At 41.8% G+C, this 15,449-nt stretch overlaps 1 protein-coding gene across 1 annotated transcript in view; it reads left to right on the top strand.

The window, feature by feature from the left end:
• PIWIL2 (piwi like RNA-mediated gene silencing 2) overlaps positions 1-15,449 on the top strand; it is a 38,439-nt gene that overhangs the window by 19,676 nt on the left and 3,314 nt on the right. The window contains exons 12-20 of the mRNA XM_070952308.1: positions 694-783; positions 1,846-1,986; positions 2,845-2,958; positions 4,941-5,129; positions 7,071-7,172; positions 8,006-8,125; positions 10,360-10,448; positions 13,046-13,151; positions 14,368-14,621. Coding sequence (XP_070808409.1) covers positions 694-783; positions 1,846-1,986; positions 2,845-2,958; positions 4,941-5,129; positions 7,071-7,172; positions 8,006-8,125; positions 10,360-10,448; positions 13,046-13,151; positions 14,368-14,621 — 1,205 coding nt within the window. The remainder of the gene's footprint in view (positions 1-693; positions 784-1,845; positions 1,987-2,844; positions 2,959-4,940; positions 5,130-7,070; positions 7,173-8,005; positions 8,126-10,359; positions 10,449-13,045; positions 13,152-14,367; positions 14,622-15,449) is intronic.

Here is a 15,449-nt window from a genome sequence, read left to right as displayed (position 1 = left end):
AAGACTGGACAGCCATTTGTGTGAAATGGTATAGGGCCGTGATGGCAAACCTATGGCACGCGTGCCACAGGTGGCACACGTAGCCATATCAATGGACACGCAAGCTCTGCTCCGGCGTGCTGGCCAGCTGATTTTCAGGCCTCCTGGGCCCACTAGAAGTAGGGAAACAGGCTGTTTCCTGCCTCCGGAAGGCCTCAGGGGGATGGTGGGGAAGGCCCGTTTTTCTCTTTCACCTGGCTCCAGAGCCTTTCTAGGAGTCTGGGGAGGGTGAAAATGGCCTTCCCCATTCCCCTGGAGGCTTTCTGGAGGCCAGAAACGGCCCGTTTGCCAACTTCCGGTGGGACCGGAAGGCCCATTTTTTGCTGTCCAGAGCCTCTCTAGGAGTTTGGGGAGGGTGAAAACGGCCTCCGGAACTCCATTTTTGCTGGCAGAATGTTCCAGGAGGCCGTCGCAGCCGAAAATGGAGCTCGGGAGCCCATTTTCACTGGCATAGCGCCACAGGCGCCCCCAACACGAGTGACGTCGAGCTGGCCACACCCACTCCAGCCCACCAAGGTCAAACACAATCCTGATGCAGCCCTCAATGAAATTGAGTTCGACACCCCTGGCGTACCTCAACCCAGCTGATTTTATTAATGATTTATTTCTGTACATGATACGTGCTAATAGGTTGTGTATTTGATTTTCCTGCAGCTTCAGGAAGGTGAAATCCTGTTAGTGCCAGAGCTTTCCTTCTTGACGGGCATTCCTGAGAAGATGAGAAAAGACTTTAGGATTATGAAGGTGCTTGACTATATATTTTATACAGAATTGGAATTTGTTTATAAAATTCACAACCTCTTACTCAGTGGTGAATTCCAAATTTTTTTACTACCGGTTCTGTGGGCATGGCTTGGTGGGCGTGGTGTGGTGTGGCTTGGGCGTGGTAGGAGAAGGATACTGCAAAATCCCCATTCCCACCCCACTCCAGGGGAAGGATATTGGCAATTAACTCACATTTATGACAGTTGTGGTGTCCCAGAGTTATGTGATTTCCTTTTGTGACCTCCTGACAAGCCAAGCCAAATGGGGATGCCAGATTCACTTAACAGTAGCGTTACTAACTTCACAACTGCACGGATTCACTTAACAGCTGTGGCAAGAAAGGTCATAAAAGGGGATAAAACCTACTGTATTTTTCGGAGTATAAGACGCACCTACCTTTTTTGGTAAGGAAAAGAAGAAAAAGAAATCTCCCTCTCCCTCTGAGCAATTTTGCCCCCTTGCAGCAAACAGCCTGCTTTACTTTCATTTTTGTTTTCAGCATAGCTTGATTAGCACAAGGAAAAAAAAAATCTGCTCCAGCAATTTACCTCCTTGCAGCAAGCAGCAGAGCCCTGCGCAAAACAGCTGAGAGCAAATCAACTGAGAGTCAGGAGGCCGATCCAATCAACTTGTGCTAATTAGCCTGTGCTGAAGCTGAAAGGAGCTGTTTTTTTTCTTGCTGTTTGCTTGCAAGAAGGTAACTACTGCGAGGCAGAGGCCAAAGGGTGGGGGCCAGTGGGTGGACGGGGCTACATTCGGTGTATAAGACGCATCTAAATTTTCACCCCCTTTTAGGGGGGAAAAAGGTGCATCTTATACTCCAAAAAATACAGTACTTAACAACTGTCTCATTTAGCAATTACACACACACACACACACACACACACACAATTTCTGTTCCTTGTGAATTTTAATAGCAAGTCACTGGAGAATTTCCTCCTTCAAACTGCTGCTTTGCTGGCAATGAGTTATGTATGCTTCCTTTTTTGAACCCAAGTTGAAGTGCCTTTTCCCCCCCTATCTTGTGTCCACTCTGCTCAGGACCTTACGCAGAAAGTCAACATGAGTCCCGAACAGCATCACGCCTCCCTGCTCCAACTCCTGAGCAGAATTGAGAAGAATGAGAGCGCCCATAAGGAATTGTCCCGGTGGGGGCTTTTCTTACACGGGGATGTTTATAAGGTAAGGAAGCTTTGTGTTAGCTTTGCCAGGGCTTTAAGCTTTGCCTGGTGGGATCCTGCCTGTTTTATCAAAAATGATTTTGACAAGAAGAGATTGATACCAGTGGTGGAATTCAATTTTTTTTTTACTACCGTTTCTGTGGGCGTGGCCTGGTGGGTGTGGTGTGGGTTGGTGGGCGGGCGTGGCAGGGGAAGGATACTGCGAAATCCCCATTCCCACTCCGCTCCAGGGGAAGGATACTGCGAAATCCCCATTCCCACCCCACTCCAAGGGAAGGATACTGCAAAATCCCCATTCCCACCCTACTCCAGGGGAAGGATACTGCAAAAATCCCCATTCCCACCCTACTCCAGGGGAAGGATACTGCAAAATCCCCATTCCCACCCTACTCCAGGGGAAGGATACTGCAAAAATCCCCATTCCCTCCCCACTGCAGGGGAAGGGTACTGCAAAATCTCCATATCCCCATAACCCTATCATATCAACAGATTCTCTATCGAAGTTTTGCCTTCGTAGATTTTGAAAATCATAACACAGCTTTTGCCGAGCCTGTTTTTAAATCTGTGAAATAGCTGCTTGTGCGAGTGGAGTTTTGCACGTGAGTGCAAGAGCCCTCTGTTATGGCACAAAGCTCCACTTGCGCACACGGAGGGCATGTGTGCCTGATGCTTGCACAAATGGAGTGTGCACGCACCTGCTACACACACACACGCACCAGGCCGCCTAGCTGGAAAGGTTGGGGACGGCTGCTTTAAGGCATATTTGGTGCTGAGCTCTGGAATTAAATTTGGCCAAGGGCTGTCCCAGGTTTAGCCTCGTATACAGCTCGACTGTTTTCTTTTTGTTTGGTTGTTTCAGACCACAGGACGCATCCTTCCCATGGAGAGAATAAATCTGAAGAAATCCTCCTTCAATCCCTCGGAAGACCTAAACTGGACTAAAGAAGTCAGCAGAGAATCCTGCATTTCTGCAGTAAGCTTAATGTTGGGTGTGGGGCACTCTTCTGTACGGTGTAACAGTTGACTCGGCATTCTCTTCAATACACGCAGGTACTCCTCGACTTACAACACTTCATTTAGTGAATGAATGAATTTATTTATTGATTAGCCCTTGGGCCATATCAAAGTGCAGAGTTCCAGAAACAAATCATTGCAAAAGTTTGGTAAAACAATTTAAATGAAATTGGAATAACGCACGATTAAAAAAGCAATTAGAATAAAATACGATCTAAAATGAAATCGGAATAAAATACAATCATTTGAGATACAATTTAAATATGATTAAAATTATATTACTTCATTTAGTGAGTGTTCAAAGTTTTAATCGGGTGGGTTCTAAATTTTTTTATTACCGGTTCTGTGGGCGTGGCTTATTTTGTGGGCGTGGCTTGGTGGGGGGATAATGTGACTGGGTGGGCATGGCCAACTTTTTTTTTTTTTTTTTTTTACTTTTAAAAGCATTTTTTCTACGACCTTAAGAGGTTGCAGAAAACAATGCTTTGAAAAGCCTCTGCCAATCAGGCAACTCAGCTGGGATCGTCAGAGGCTTTTCAAAGCATTTTTTTTTACCACCTCTTTGGCTGAAGAGGTTGCAGAAAACAATGCTTTGAAAAGTCTCTGATGATCCCAGCTGAGCTGCGATCGTCAGAGGCTTTTTTTTTTTTTTTTTTTTTTACTTTTAAAAGCATTTTTTCGGCCGAAGAAGTTGTAGAAAAAATGCTTTTAAAAGTAAAAAAAAAAAAAAAAGCCTCTGATGAGGTAGGGTAAGCAAGCGGCAACCGAGCCAGGGACCGGTTCACAGGCGTGGCCAGCCAATGTTATTACCAGTTCTCGGAACTACTACAAATTTTTACCCACCACTGGTTATAACTGCACTGAATACAGGTTTAGGTAACGGTGCCACAACACTGTCTGCAGTGTTTCTTGAACATCTACTCACCGAAACAGAAGAAAGGACAGTGAATGTCAGAACCAACGGGAAATTGTCAAGAGAAGCCATAACCAAAGGGAAAAAATAGGGGGGGGAAAAGAACAAAGCATTTTAGAAAGCTGGTAAAAGAAAAAGAGCAGTATTGCAGCAACATCTGTAAAGACACTGAAGACAGAAACAGAACAACAAATTGGTCCAGAAGATCTCTGAACTCAGAAGGAGGTTTGAATCTTGAATAGGTACAGTAGTGGCCAAAATTGTGAAAACCTTTTGGGAAAAGTGTATTTTCTAAAACTAGCTAATAACACCACTTTTTTTTTTTTTTTTTGGAGTAGTACCTTAAAATTATATATCAGTGGAAAGATAATTTAATCAAGAATGTAATGTAATAACTTTTATGAAGGATTTCCTATTAGAATAGCAGTTATAAAGAAGAAAAGTGAAACGAGATATACAAAAATTATCCCCATGTCAGTTAATACTTAGTTGGGTAACCTTTAGCATGAATTATGGACTTACAACATCTTCCCAGGAAGTGAACCAAGTCTTTTAGTTCTGCAGCTGTTAAAGAAGAAAAGTGAAACACGTAGAAAAAACAAGATATACAAAAATTATCACCATGCCAGGTAATACATAAATATAAATCAAATTAAAAAAAAAAAAAAACTTCATTGGGTAACTTTAAGCAAATCCAGCTTCAATTGTCTTTGCTTGTCAGAAGCTGGCTGCAAAGTTCACAAATGGTTATCATATTACCCTGGAACACTACAACCATTATAAGTTGCCAAGACCCTGAATTTCGATCACATGGCCATGGGGTTTCTGGGACAGTCATCAGAGTAAAAGATACATCACTTTTTTCAGTACGATTGCAACTTTGGTCATTCAACAAACGGTTGTAAGTCAAGGACTCTCTGTAATAAAAAATACATTATTATCCTCAAAATCCCTGGACAGTCATAATTTTTAGCAGGTGTCTATTTCAAGTGTCAAAAGTATATGTTGACTTTTCTTCTATTTCTTAGGTTCCAATTCATTTCTGGGCACTCTTTTACCCGAAGCGGATGATGGAGCCAGCACATGAACTAGTCAGCGTGCTACAAAAAATCTCAGGACCACTTGAAATCCCATTAGCTGCACCTATTTGGAAAGAATTGAAAGATGACCGAATAGAAACTTATGCCAGAGCTATCAAATCATTGCTAAGTAGTGAGGTGTGAGTTTATGGGTTTGTGATTTTATGATGGTGGTTTCCTGTTTGATTCCCCCCCCCCCCTGCAGCTTTTATTGATCTAACTTTCGGATAAAGTATACTGAGATAGAGTAGAGTAGAGTAGAAATAGAAGAGAAGAGAAGAGAAGAGAAGAGAAGAGAAGAGAAGAGAATAATGGAAGAGAAGAGAAAAGAGAAGAGAAGATGGGAAAGAATAGAAGATAGAATAGAATAGAATAGAATAGAATAGAATAGAATAGAATAGAATAGAATAGAATAGAATTCTTTATTGGCCAAGTGTGATTGGACACACAAGGAATTTGTCTTTGGTGCATACGCTCTCGGTGTACATAAAAGATAAGATACATTCGTCAAGAATCATAAGGTACAACACTTAATGACAGTCCGAGGGAAACAGTCAATATAATATTAAGATACGGAATATTAAGACAGAAAGGGAGAAGGAAGAGGAGTGTACAGTTGGGATGGATAGAGCAAACATCTGGAATCTGATCTTAGTAAAACTTCCTTGGAAAGAAGCTACTGAGCCTCAATAGTTTGCCTTCTAATGGATTCATATTTTGTTGAAATATGAACAAACATATACAGTGGTACCTTGGTACTCATCACTAATTGTTTCCGGGAGGTGCGATAAGTAACAAAAACGATAAGTAGCAAACAGATTTTTCCCTTAAGAAATAATGTAGCTAGTCATAAGGCAGTCGACACCAACAAGTTCTAGTGTCAGCGTTCCAGAACCCCCCCCCAACTCCAACTAAAGACTCTGAAGCAAGCATTTTTCAAAATTCTATTTACTAGAATAGGTAAACTGGCACATCTGGGAAAACCCGAATCTGAGAGGTCCAGGTTTTCCCTCAGTAAATCAAAACCCCCAGAAAAACATCCCCTCACTCTTCAGTCGATCACATGCTCCAATCAACCGCCGTCCCATCTCGAGACATCACTCCGACCACTCCTTCTCCAGATGCAGGATCGGCCTGACCTTGATCGACAGGAAGAATGCTATTATGTCTATAGACAACCCCTCTACTAAATCCCCCCTCCTACTTTCCCACACATGAGAAGGTGGCAGCATAGAAGCTTCCGGCCTAATATGGCTTCCAAAGCTGACATCTAGCTTGTGTGTTGAGTACTGGGATGAATTTTTCGTGTCACAATGTGTTAAGAGTATCAAATTTGATTAGTTTCAAAGCAGTTGAGTATCAAGGTACCACTGTTGTTTGGCATGAGCCAGAGCTCATGGCAAGAGCCGAGGTGGCGCAGTGGTTAGAGTGCTGTACTGCAGCTACTTCAGCTGACTGCTAGTTCAGCAGATCAGCGGATCAAATCTCACCGGCTGAAGGTTGACTCAGCCTTCCATCCTTCCGAGGTGGGTAAAATGAGGACCCAGATTGTTGGGGGCCATATGCTATTTAGTATATTGTCGATTGTTGTAAGCCGCCCAGAGTCCTCGGAGAGTGGGCGGCATAGAAATATGATTAATAAAATAAAATAATAATAAAATGAGGACCCAGATTGTTGGGGGCAATATGCTGACTCTAAACCGCTTAGAGAGGGCTGTAAAAGCACTATGAAGAGTTATATAAGTCTAATATTTCAGGTTTGAAATATTTTTATGATTATTAAGTAATGGCAAAGAGCCAATTTAGTGTAGTGGTTAAGGTGCTAGTCTAGAAATCGGGAGACTTTGAGACTCTGGGTAGGGAGACTGGGCTCTTAACCCAACCCACTTAGTAGAATTCTTGTGGGGAAATTGCAAGAAGGAAGCATTAGTTAGCGTTGAGTTGCATAAAATAAAAGCAGGATGTAAATTAATAAATGACATTGGTTCTACCTCGCAATACGCCTAACCCATAGTGGTATACTGATATTTAATGATCTTATTGCAAGCTGGTTACTTACTATCCTTTCTCTTTATTAAGGGATCAATACAATTAGTCGTTTGTATTATCACAGGAAATAAAGATGATTTGTACAGGGCCATTAAAAGACTGTGCAATGTACAGAACCCGGTTCCTTCCCAGGTACGTCGAATAGTTGCCTGTTCCTTGAGCCTGTAAAAATGCTTGAATGGGGGTTGTTGATAGTGATATTACTTGTTTGCTCACCTGCGTTTTTATGAAGAGCTTCTGATGTGTCTTTGAGGCCCAACATTAGGTGTAACAGGAAACAGTTTATACTGTTTATATATACATAGTTCGTATATGAGCTTTGAACAGTTTTGTGTTCTAGTGATTTAGAGTTTATGATGTTCAGATATTAGTCAATGTTTAGTAACGAATGTCAACAATATTTAGCTTTTAATTGCGAATTCAATAGTTTAATAAATGGATCTTTAAAATCAGATTTTTTTTTAGAATGTAGAAATATGGAGGAAACTTAAGTCAAACCCTATATTTTTAATAATTTTAGGGTGTTATTTTGGGAAATATGTTAAATGTTTTTTGTGGAATGGAGGCTTATTTTTTTGTGAGGGGGGAAACAAAACAGTGTTTACTTTAAGCAATAATAACCTCTTATTGCCTTGTAAATATATTAAAACTCACAGCTTAGAATTAGATGTGGAAAATATGGAATTTCAACCATTTTGACTTTTGAAAGGGGTATTTCTAACTCCATAAGAAATATTTCAATGCCCTTCTGATTTTAGTGGAAGGGTTTCAAGTTCAAAAGGGGGCTATTTTGAAGTTAGAACCCTTCTGATAAAGTCAGGAAAGCATTAGGGTATGATGAAATTAAGCTCGAAGTGGAATGGTTTAAAACATAGATTATGCAATAATTAAACTGAGAATTGTTGCAAGAGAAACATTTGTTTCTTGCCCGGGCATTTACTAATTCTAATCATTAATTGCTACAGGTTATTAATGTCCGAACCATTTCAACACAATATGCTAAACTTAGAAGTATAGCACAGAAGATTCTGTTGCAAATTAATTGCAAGCTAGGTGGAGAGCTGTGGGGTGTGGACATTCCATTGGTAAGCAATACTGACATTATTTCTCTTCAGTGAAGCTTAATTCAGTAAAAATAATAATTCTCTAAAATAATGTTGCCTATTTTATGTATGAATACTTGTGTTCTTTAAGTGGCACCATTAATATCCATCTTTTTCAGTTCCTTTCACTTCTCTAGACAGCCCCCTTCACTTAATTATGACCTACTGGAGGTTGAGAGCCTTGAAAATAATACGTTATAATCTCAGGTGGAGAACAGTAGTCAGGGTCATTTCTGTCCTGTTACAGTTTGCTTGGATAAGATGCTGTTTCAAAAAGAGACAAGTGAAGATGTACAAAGCATAACCACCAAAGAATTCAGCTGATAACGTTTAAAACACATTAATATCAGCCTTAATCCTAGCATCCACCACTCCTGGTAATATTTTAAGAACAATTACTTACGCATCAAGAGTGACCACCAATGGCAACAATTGCCACATTTCTGATGTGAGCATCAGCCAGAAGCCCATAATCCATTAGCCAGTTCTACAACCTTTTTCTTTCCAAATGATCAGAACCATCATCCCTTTTTTGTAGAGTAGAAATACGGTGTTTGTGGATTAAACCAGGTTATAGAAAAGATTCTTAAGATTCCAACTTCTGCACAAAACAGGGGATGGCTTGGATTGCCCCTTCTAATACAGCGGACAGTATAAGAACGTGATGAAAAATTGGAACTGGGAATCTTTTCTGGGTTACGCAGTGGTGGTGCAGGGGTTAGAATGCCTTAATGCAGGCTAACTCTGCCACTGCCAGCAGTTCGATTCTCATCAGCTCAGCCTTCTAAGTTTGGTAAAAGGAGGCTCCAGTGTCAATCCTGAAGCTGACCCAACCGGAGCCATATTGGAACTTCAGTGTTGCCGCACTGGAGCTGAGGGACAGGGAGTGGGGATTAGAGATAGAGGGGTTTGTGTAGCCAAAACAAAATACTTTCTGTTGAGAACCAAGGTCATTCTAACCAAGGACTGTGGAAGAAGGAGAGATGTTTCCTGACGACCAGACAGCGTCTCGATTGGACCATGTGACTGCTTGTTTTGGGTTTGGGAAAAACTTTCTCTTTTAACTAGGTGAAAACTGTGGGAACCTTTAGAGTCGTTTTTTTACCAGATATGTGCCAATATGATATTTCCAATAAAGCTATCCTTTGAGGAATTTGCCTGCCTCGGCAGTTTTGCTTTCTATGGATCTATTAATTGGAACATATAACCGACTCTTGGCATCCAGATTGTTTGGGGCAATACGCTGACTCTATAAACCACTTAGACAGGGCCGTAAAGCACTGTGAAGCGGTATATAAGTCTTAAGTGTTATTGCTATTACAGAAGAGAGCTTTCTCTTGGAATGTTAAAAGTAGAAATGTTACTGCCGGAAGTGCTTATGCTTAAGAAAATGGATAACACATTAATGTATTTGAGTAGAGAGGAAGTTATTTATCGCATTATACCAAAAATGTCAGCTGTGAAAGGTTAGGGTGAAAATATCTTGTCATGGTCCTTTTATGAAAGGTGATAACAAAGGGGAGGTGCACTCTTATTGTAGTCACCAGGAGTCAAGATTAATTTGAATTATGGCTGAGCCACAGGGAAACTCCCATGCTATAAAGACAAGTGCTCAGTACTGTGCAGAGATCAGCGGCCCCAAAAGTAGCGCAGCAGGAGAGAGATTGCTGTTTTGCAAGCCTCTATTAAGGTTAGAAATGACATGCCAGCTTGCTTGCTTACTGTTTTCCCTCCTGTATTCTCAAGTTGGATGCACAAGAGGGAGCTATCATCGGGGCCATGGTTGGCCCAAAGGTGCTTTTTCAAGAGGCAGTTGGATTTTGGGGTGTTTTTTTTCCCCCCTTCCTTGAAAACGTTTCACTTCTCATCCAAGAACTGAAGGATCTTCTTGGATGAGAAGCGAAATGTTTTGAAGGGGGGGAAAAAAAAACCCCAAAGTCCAGTTGCCTTTTGAAAAAGCACCCTTATGTTCAATGGTTAAAAAACCAAGGTTAGAGACTCGTGAGTTCTAGTCCTACCTTAGACACAAAAGCCAGCTGGGTGACTTTAGACAGGTGTCTTTGTCTCAGCCCAACTTACTTCACAGGGTTGTTGTTGTGGGGAAAGTAGAAAGAAGGAGAATGAGATACGTCCACTGCCTTGAGTTGTTTATTTTAAAAAAAATGCAGGTATAAATAAAACAAATGGAGAATATAATACCTTGTCCTTCCTTCCAGAAACAGCTAATGGTGATTGGCATAGATGTGTATCATGATCCCAGCAGGGGGAAGCGCTCAGTGGTGGGCTTTGTGGCAAGTATCAATCCGTAAGTGTCCCCCCCCTTTTTTAAACTTTTTGGCTTTCAGATCTATGGGTCTCTTCTAGGACAGGGGCCCTTGCTTAAGTTCACATAGAATGGCTGAATAGCTGTAGAGATTCTCAGCCATCCAGGTCATGGTTGTCCGAAAGGTGTTTTTTCAAGAGGCAACTGGACTTTCTGGTGTGTGTGGTTTTTTTTTTTTTTTTTTTTTTTTTGTGAAGATGTTTTGCTTCTCATCCAAGAAGCTTCTTCAGCTCTGAAGGCTGATTTCCAAGTATTTGATATTTCTAGTCTTGAAGAAAAAATATGATGGTTTATATATTCCGTTTTTTTTATTATTATTTGAAAACAATATCCTTCCTGTCAAAAGTTAGGAAGCAGCTTGGCTTATTTCTGAGCTAAGCTTAATTCACAGTTTCACCTGCTCAGCCTTCTTCTCCACCCTTCTCCCTAGTGTTCCACCATCTGCTCATCAGCTGACTGTCAGGGTTCCAAGTAACACCCCCAACGAAAGAAGACTCCGAGGCTCGAGATTCCTCAAAGATCCATTTTATTAGAGATGTCATATTGGCACCTCTGGGAAAACCCGAATCTGAAAGTTTCCAGGTTTCCCCCAACCAAGTGAAAGTTCAAGTCCCTGCCCAACACCCACATGTCCATTACATGGTCCAATCAAAGCACCATCCCAACTGGAGATGGCTCTCAGACATCCGACTCCAGGTGCCAGGGCAAGATGTCCTTGACTCTCTGAGAAAGGAATGTTATTTTGACTATATATCTCCCATACTCCATATAATTCCCCCATCCATTTTCCCACAGTAGAAAATGTGGCAGGCCTGAAGGCCCAATGTAAGGCCTGACACTTGACTTCATAAAAAGAGTCCTCCGTCTTCTCTCTCTTTTCTTGGATATGGAACCAGTTACAGAAGGTCTTAATCCTGATCATTTCCCAGGAGCCACTGACTGCACGGGGTTGGGGAGAATTTTCCTTCCTTCCTTTTGTTTTCCTACGGAGGAAATAAAGAGGCCGGGTGGAAAATGCAAAGGACCTACAGAAGTACTAAAAGACAAAGAACACAGTGAAAATTTGGGACTAACATTAAATTAGAAGACCACCAATTTAAAGAAGACCGACAAAGATAGGTAGAACTGACAATGAAGATCCTGAAATAATGGATAGTTTCTGCCTGTAAGGCCCAACCACCAACAGTAAAGGAACAAGCAGTCAAGAAATATACAGCATTTAGTGGAGCAGTTAAGGCAGCCCTGGGAAAGCTATTCAGATGCCACGATGTCTCTATACCTATAACGATCAGAGTCATGCAAGCCATGATATTCCCTATGACATTATGAAAGTGAAAGCAGGATAGGAGCCGTTTTGGTGCTTTTGAACTTTAATGTTGGGGAAAAACTCCTGAGAATATCATGGACAGCAAAGAAAACAAACCGAGGGACCATCGAACAAATTGGTGGAGTCAAGAGTCAAGAGAGTTCTCACTCAAGGCACAAACGACCAAGCTCAAATTATCCTACTGCGGACACATGATGTGAAGATCCAGAGCTCTGCAAAAGGCCCTGGTGCTGGGAAAGTTGGAAGGGAAAACAAGAAGAGGACGAACAGCAGCAAGGTGGATGGACTCAGTTACTCTGGTGATGAGGGCACCGTTGGGAAACCTGCAAGACAGAAGCTCATGGAAAAGATCTATATAGAATAGAATTCTTTATTGGCCAAGTGTGATTGGACACACAAGGAATTTGTCTTAGGTGCACAAGCTCTCAGTGTACATAAAAAAAATACATTCGTCAAGAATCATGAGATACAACACTTAATGATAGTCATAGGATACTAAATAAGCAATCAAATCATACCAGGTCACTAAATAAAACAATACAAATCGTAAAGTTACAAGCAACAAAGTTATAGTCGTAAGTAGAAAAGGAGATAGGGAGTAGGAAGGATGAAAAGAATAATAGTAATACAGTCCTAGTAAATAGTTCAACAGTGTTGTGGGAAGTAGTTGTTTAAAAGAGGGATGGCATTCAGGGCAAAAACTGTCCTTGTGTCTAGTTGTTCTGGTGTGCAGGGCCCTATAGCATCGTTTTGAGGGTAGAAGTTGAAACAATTTATGTCCAAGATATGAGGGGTCTGTGGATATTTTCACAGACCTCTTTTTGACTTGTTCAGTAGACAGCTCCTCAATGGAAGGCAGGTATATATGGACTTGATGATGCATAATCAATAAGCAGAAAGGGACTGAGGATCATATTGGATGAAGGGGGTAAGGGAGACTTTTGCCTAATTTTAAAATGAGCGGCAGAAATATTCAAACTTTTTTCTAGCTTTTCCATTATTTTCATTGGGTTTATAGAATTGCTTGGATTCCTTTCGCAGCATTTTTTTTTTTTTAAAAAAAAACCCTTCTCTATCCCTCCAGATTGAAGCAAATTATTATTTAAGTGTTACGGTGTTAAAAAGATTCCAAGGCTATGATGGCTCTGAAAAGCTAACGGTTTCCAAAAATAAAAATGTGGCCTAATGTTGAATTGTGAGGCTTTATGCTTTGAATTAACATACTTAATATCATTTCCTTTTCTGCCACCAGAATTGTGACACGATGGTATTCCAGGGTGGTATTCCAGACGCCTCATCAAGAAATAATAGATAGCCTAAAGGTCTGTTTAGTAGCTGCTTTGCAGAAATTCCACGAGGTGAGAAATGAACTTATTATTTTCCAGTTCTCTGGAATTTATAGAGAAGATTAACAGTTTTGCATATTTTGGGGGGAAGGTATGTTTGTTTCATTGTGCTGTCTTTACAAGTAGTCCTCAACTTACGACCATAATTGAGCCCAGAATTTCTGTTAAGTGAGGCATTTGTTATGTGAATTTTGCCCCTATTTTACGACTTTCCTTGTGACAGTTGTTGTTGTGGTTCGCCAGCAGCCTGCGGAGCTGGCAGCAGAGTCAGACATTGAGGAGGCTGGGGAGGAACATGGGCCAGTCCCGGAGGCTGGGGAAGGCCCGGACGAGGGCTCTGCATCGGAGGCAGAGATGGAGCCAGGGCCATCTGGGAATGATGCGCGGACTCTGGAGCCCACAGAGTCGGACAGCAGAGAGGCAGAGGAACAGGAGGAACCTGTTCCTAGTGCACGCATGCGCAGAGCTGCCAGAAGGCAAGAGCAGCTAAAGCAAAAGGGACGACTCAGGAGTAAGGCCAGGAGATGATTGACCCCTCCCATAAGGCTTAAAAGAAAAACAAAGGCAGTTGGGCCTTTTGTAGGAAAGCAACATTGCTAACTCTATTTCCAGTTGGCATCTCTTGTTTGTTTCTGAACTTCATGGGGCTTTGCCAAATAAGGCCTTTGGCAATATTGGAAAGATAGATAGATATGTCAAAAAAGATAAAGGTTGGTGATAATCCAGAAGGATTTCTTCCAAAGGACTTTTTTTGCAACTAATTGGGGCTCATCTGGGAATGAACATAATTCTCAGCTGTTACAGTAAAATAGGTTTTTTGGGGACTAATTGTGTATTGTAATGAATGTCAATTCCAGCAACCGTTCTTCATATGTTTTAGCCTTATTTATGACCTTTGCTATATCCTGGGGTCATAAGGCTAAAACATATGAAGAACGGTTGCTGGAATTGAGTATGTTTAGTTTAATGAAAAGAAGGACCAGGGGAGACATGATAGCAATGTTCCAATATCTCAGGGGCTGCCCCAAAGAAGAGGCAGTCAAGCTATTCTCCAAAGAGAATAGCTCCTGAAGGCAGGACAAGAAGCAACAGGTGGAAACAAATCAGGCAGAAGAAAAGAGGGAACCGGTTTCACTTTGAGCAAGAAATCGTTGTAATTTCCTGGATCAAATCTAGATATGAGCTGATACTAGCTCTTTCTGATTGTTGAATGTTTGTTCTCTCGAAGGTCAACCATCATCTCCCGGAGAAGATAGTGATTTATAGAGATGGCGTTTCAGATGGCCAGCTGAAAATAGTAGAAAGCTACGAAATCCCACAGCTGGAGAAATGCTTTGAAGCTTTTAATAATTACAACCCTAAAATCGTGGTGTTTGTGGTTCAGAAACAAATCAGCACCAACATCTATTCCTCAGTCGGTCAACAACTTTTATCTCCTCCTCCAGGGACGGTGTTAGACCATACAGCCACCTCTCAGGACTGGTGAGTAAAAAAAGCTTTCACCCAGCACTCCCCCCATCTTCAAAGAAAAAAACCAGAAATCCCAGTTGCCTGTAGAAAAAACAAAAACAAAAAGAGCACCTTTGGGACAATCATGACCTGGATCACTGAGAATCTCCATAGACATTGGGAGTTTAAAGTCTTTGTATTTTCTCCTTTCCTCTATGATAAAAAAAAAAAAAAAACATTTTCCGCCCTATAGACACAGCTTTGCAGTTAATGCAAACCCTGGAGTTTTTAAAGAAGAGATTGGTCAACCATTTGTCTGAAATGCTATAGCAGGGGTGTCAAACTCAAGATCCGGGGGCCAGATCCGGCCTGTGGGGTGCTTAGATCTGGCCCTCGGGGTCGCCCTGGAAACAGTGAAGGACCAGCCCCATGTGCCTCTGCCAGTGAAAACGGAGCTCACTGTCAACTTGCAAAGCTTTCAAGTTGCCGTGAGCAGGAGGGAGGGAGAACTGAAGTGAATTCCATACATTCTTCCTGACCGCAATCAGAAGGAGGGTGTTAGGTTTCACAGCCGGCCAAAGTGGTTCATTGGAGAATGTGATTTATGACATGGCCAGAGAGGAGGGGAGAGACAAGGTCATAGGGGAACGTAAATCTACGTGGGATCAGTCCTAACTGCATCCGAGTATTGCCGGAATGTTGCTCCTAATAAATGACTATATTTCCTTTGAAGTTTGGATCATGGCTCATGAATTAATTAGGGCAGCTTTCGGAAACTTGACACTCACAAGGGCTGGGGGCAGCCTTCCCATGCTCTGTTTTCACTGGCAGAGGGTTGCAGGTGAAAACGGAGCTCAGGAG

The sequence above is a fragment of the Pituophis catenifer genome, unplaced genomic scaffold (genome assembly GCF_029215685.1).
Source record: "Pituophis catenifer annectens isolate HBS135680 unplaced genomic scaffold, rPitCat1.0.hap2 SCAF_12, whole genome shotgun sequence".
NCBI lineage: Eukaryota > Metazoa > Chordata > Lepidosauria > Squamata > Colubridae > Pituophis > Pituophis catenifer.
Note: the sequence above shows the minus strand (reverse complement) of the source record. Positions and strands in the feature narration are given on the sequence as shown.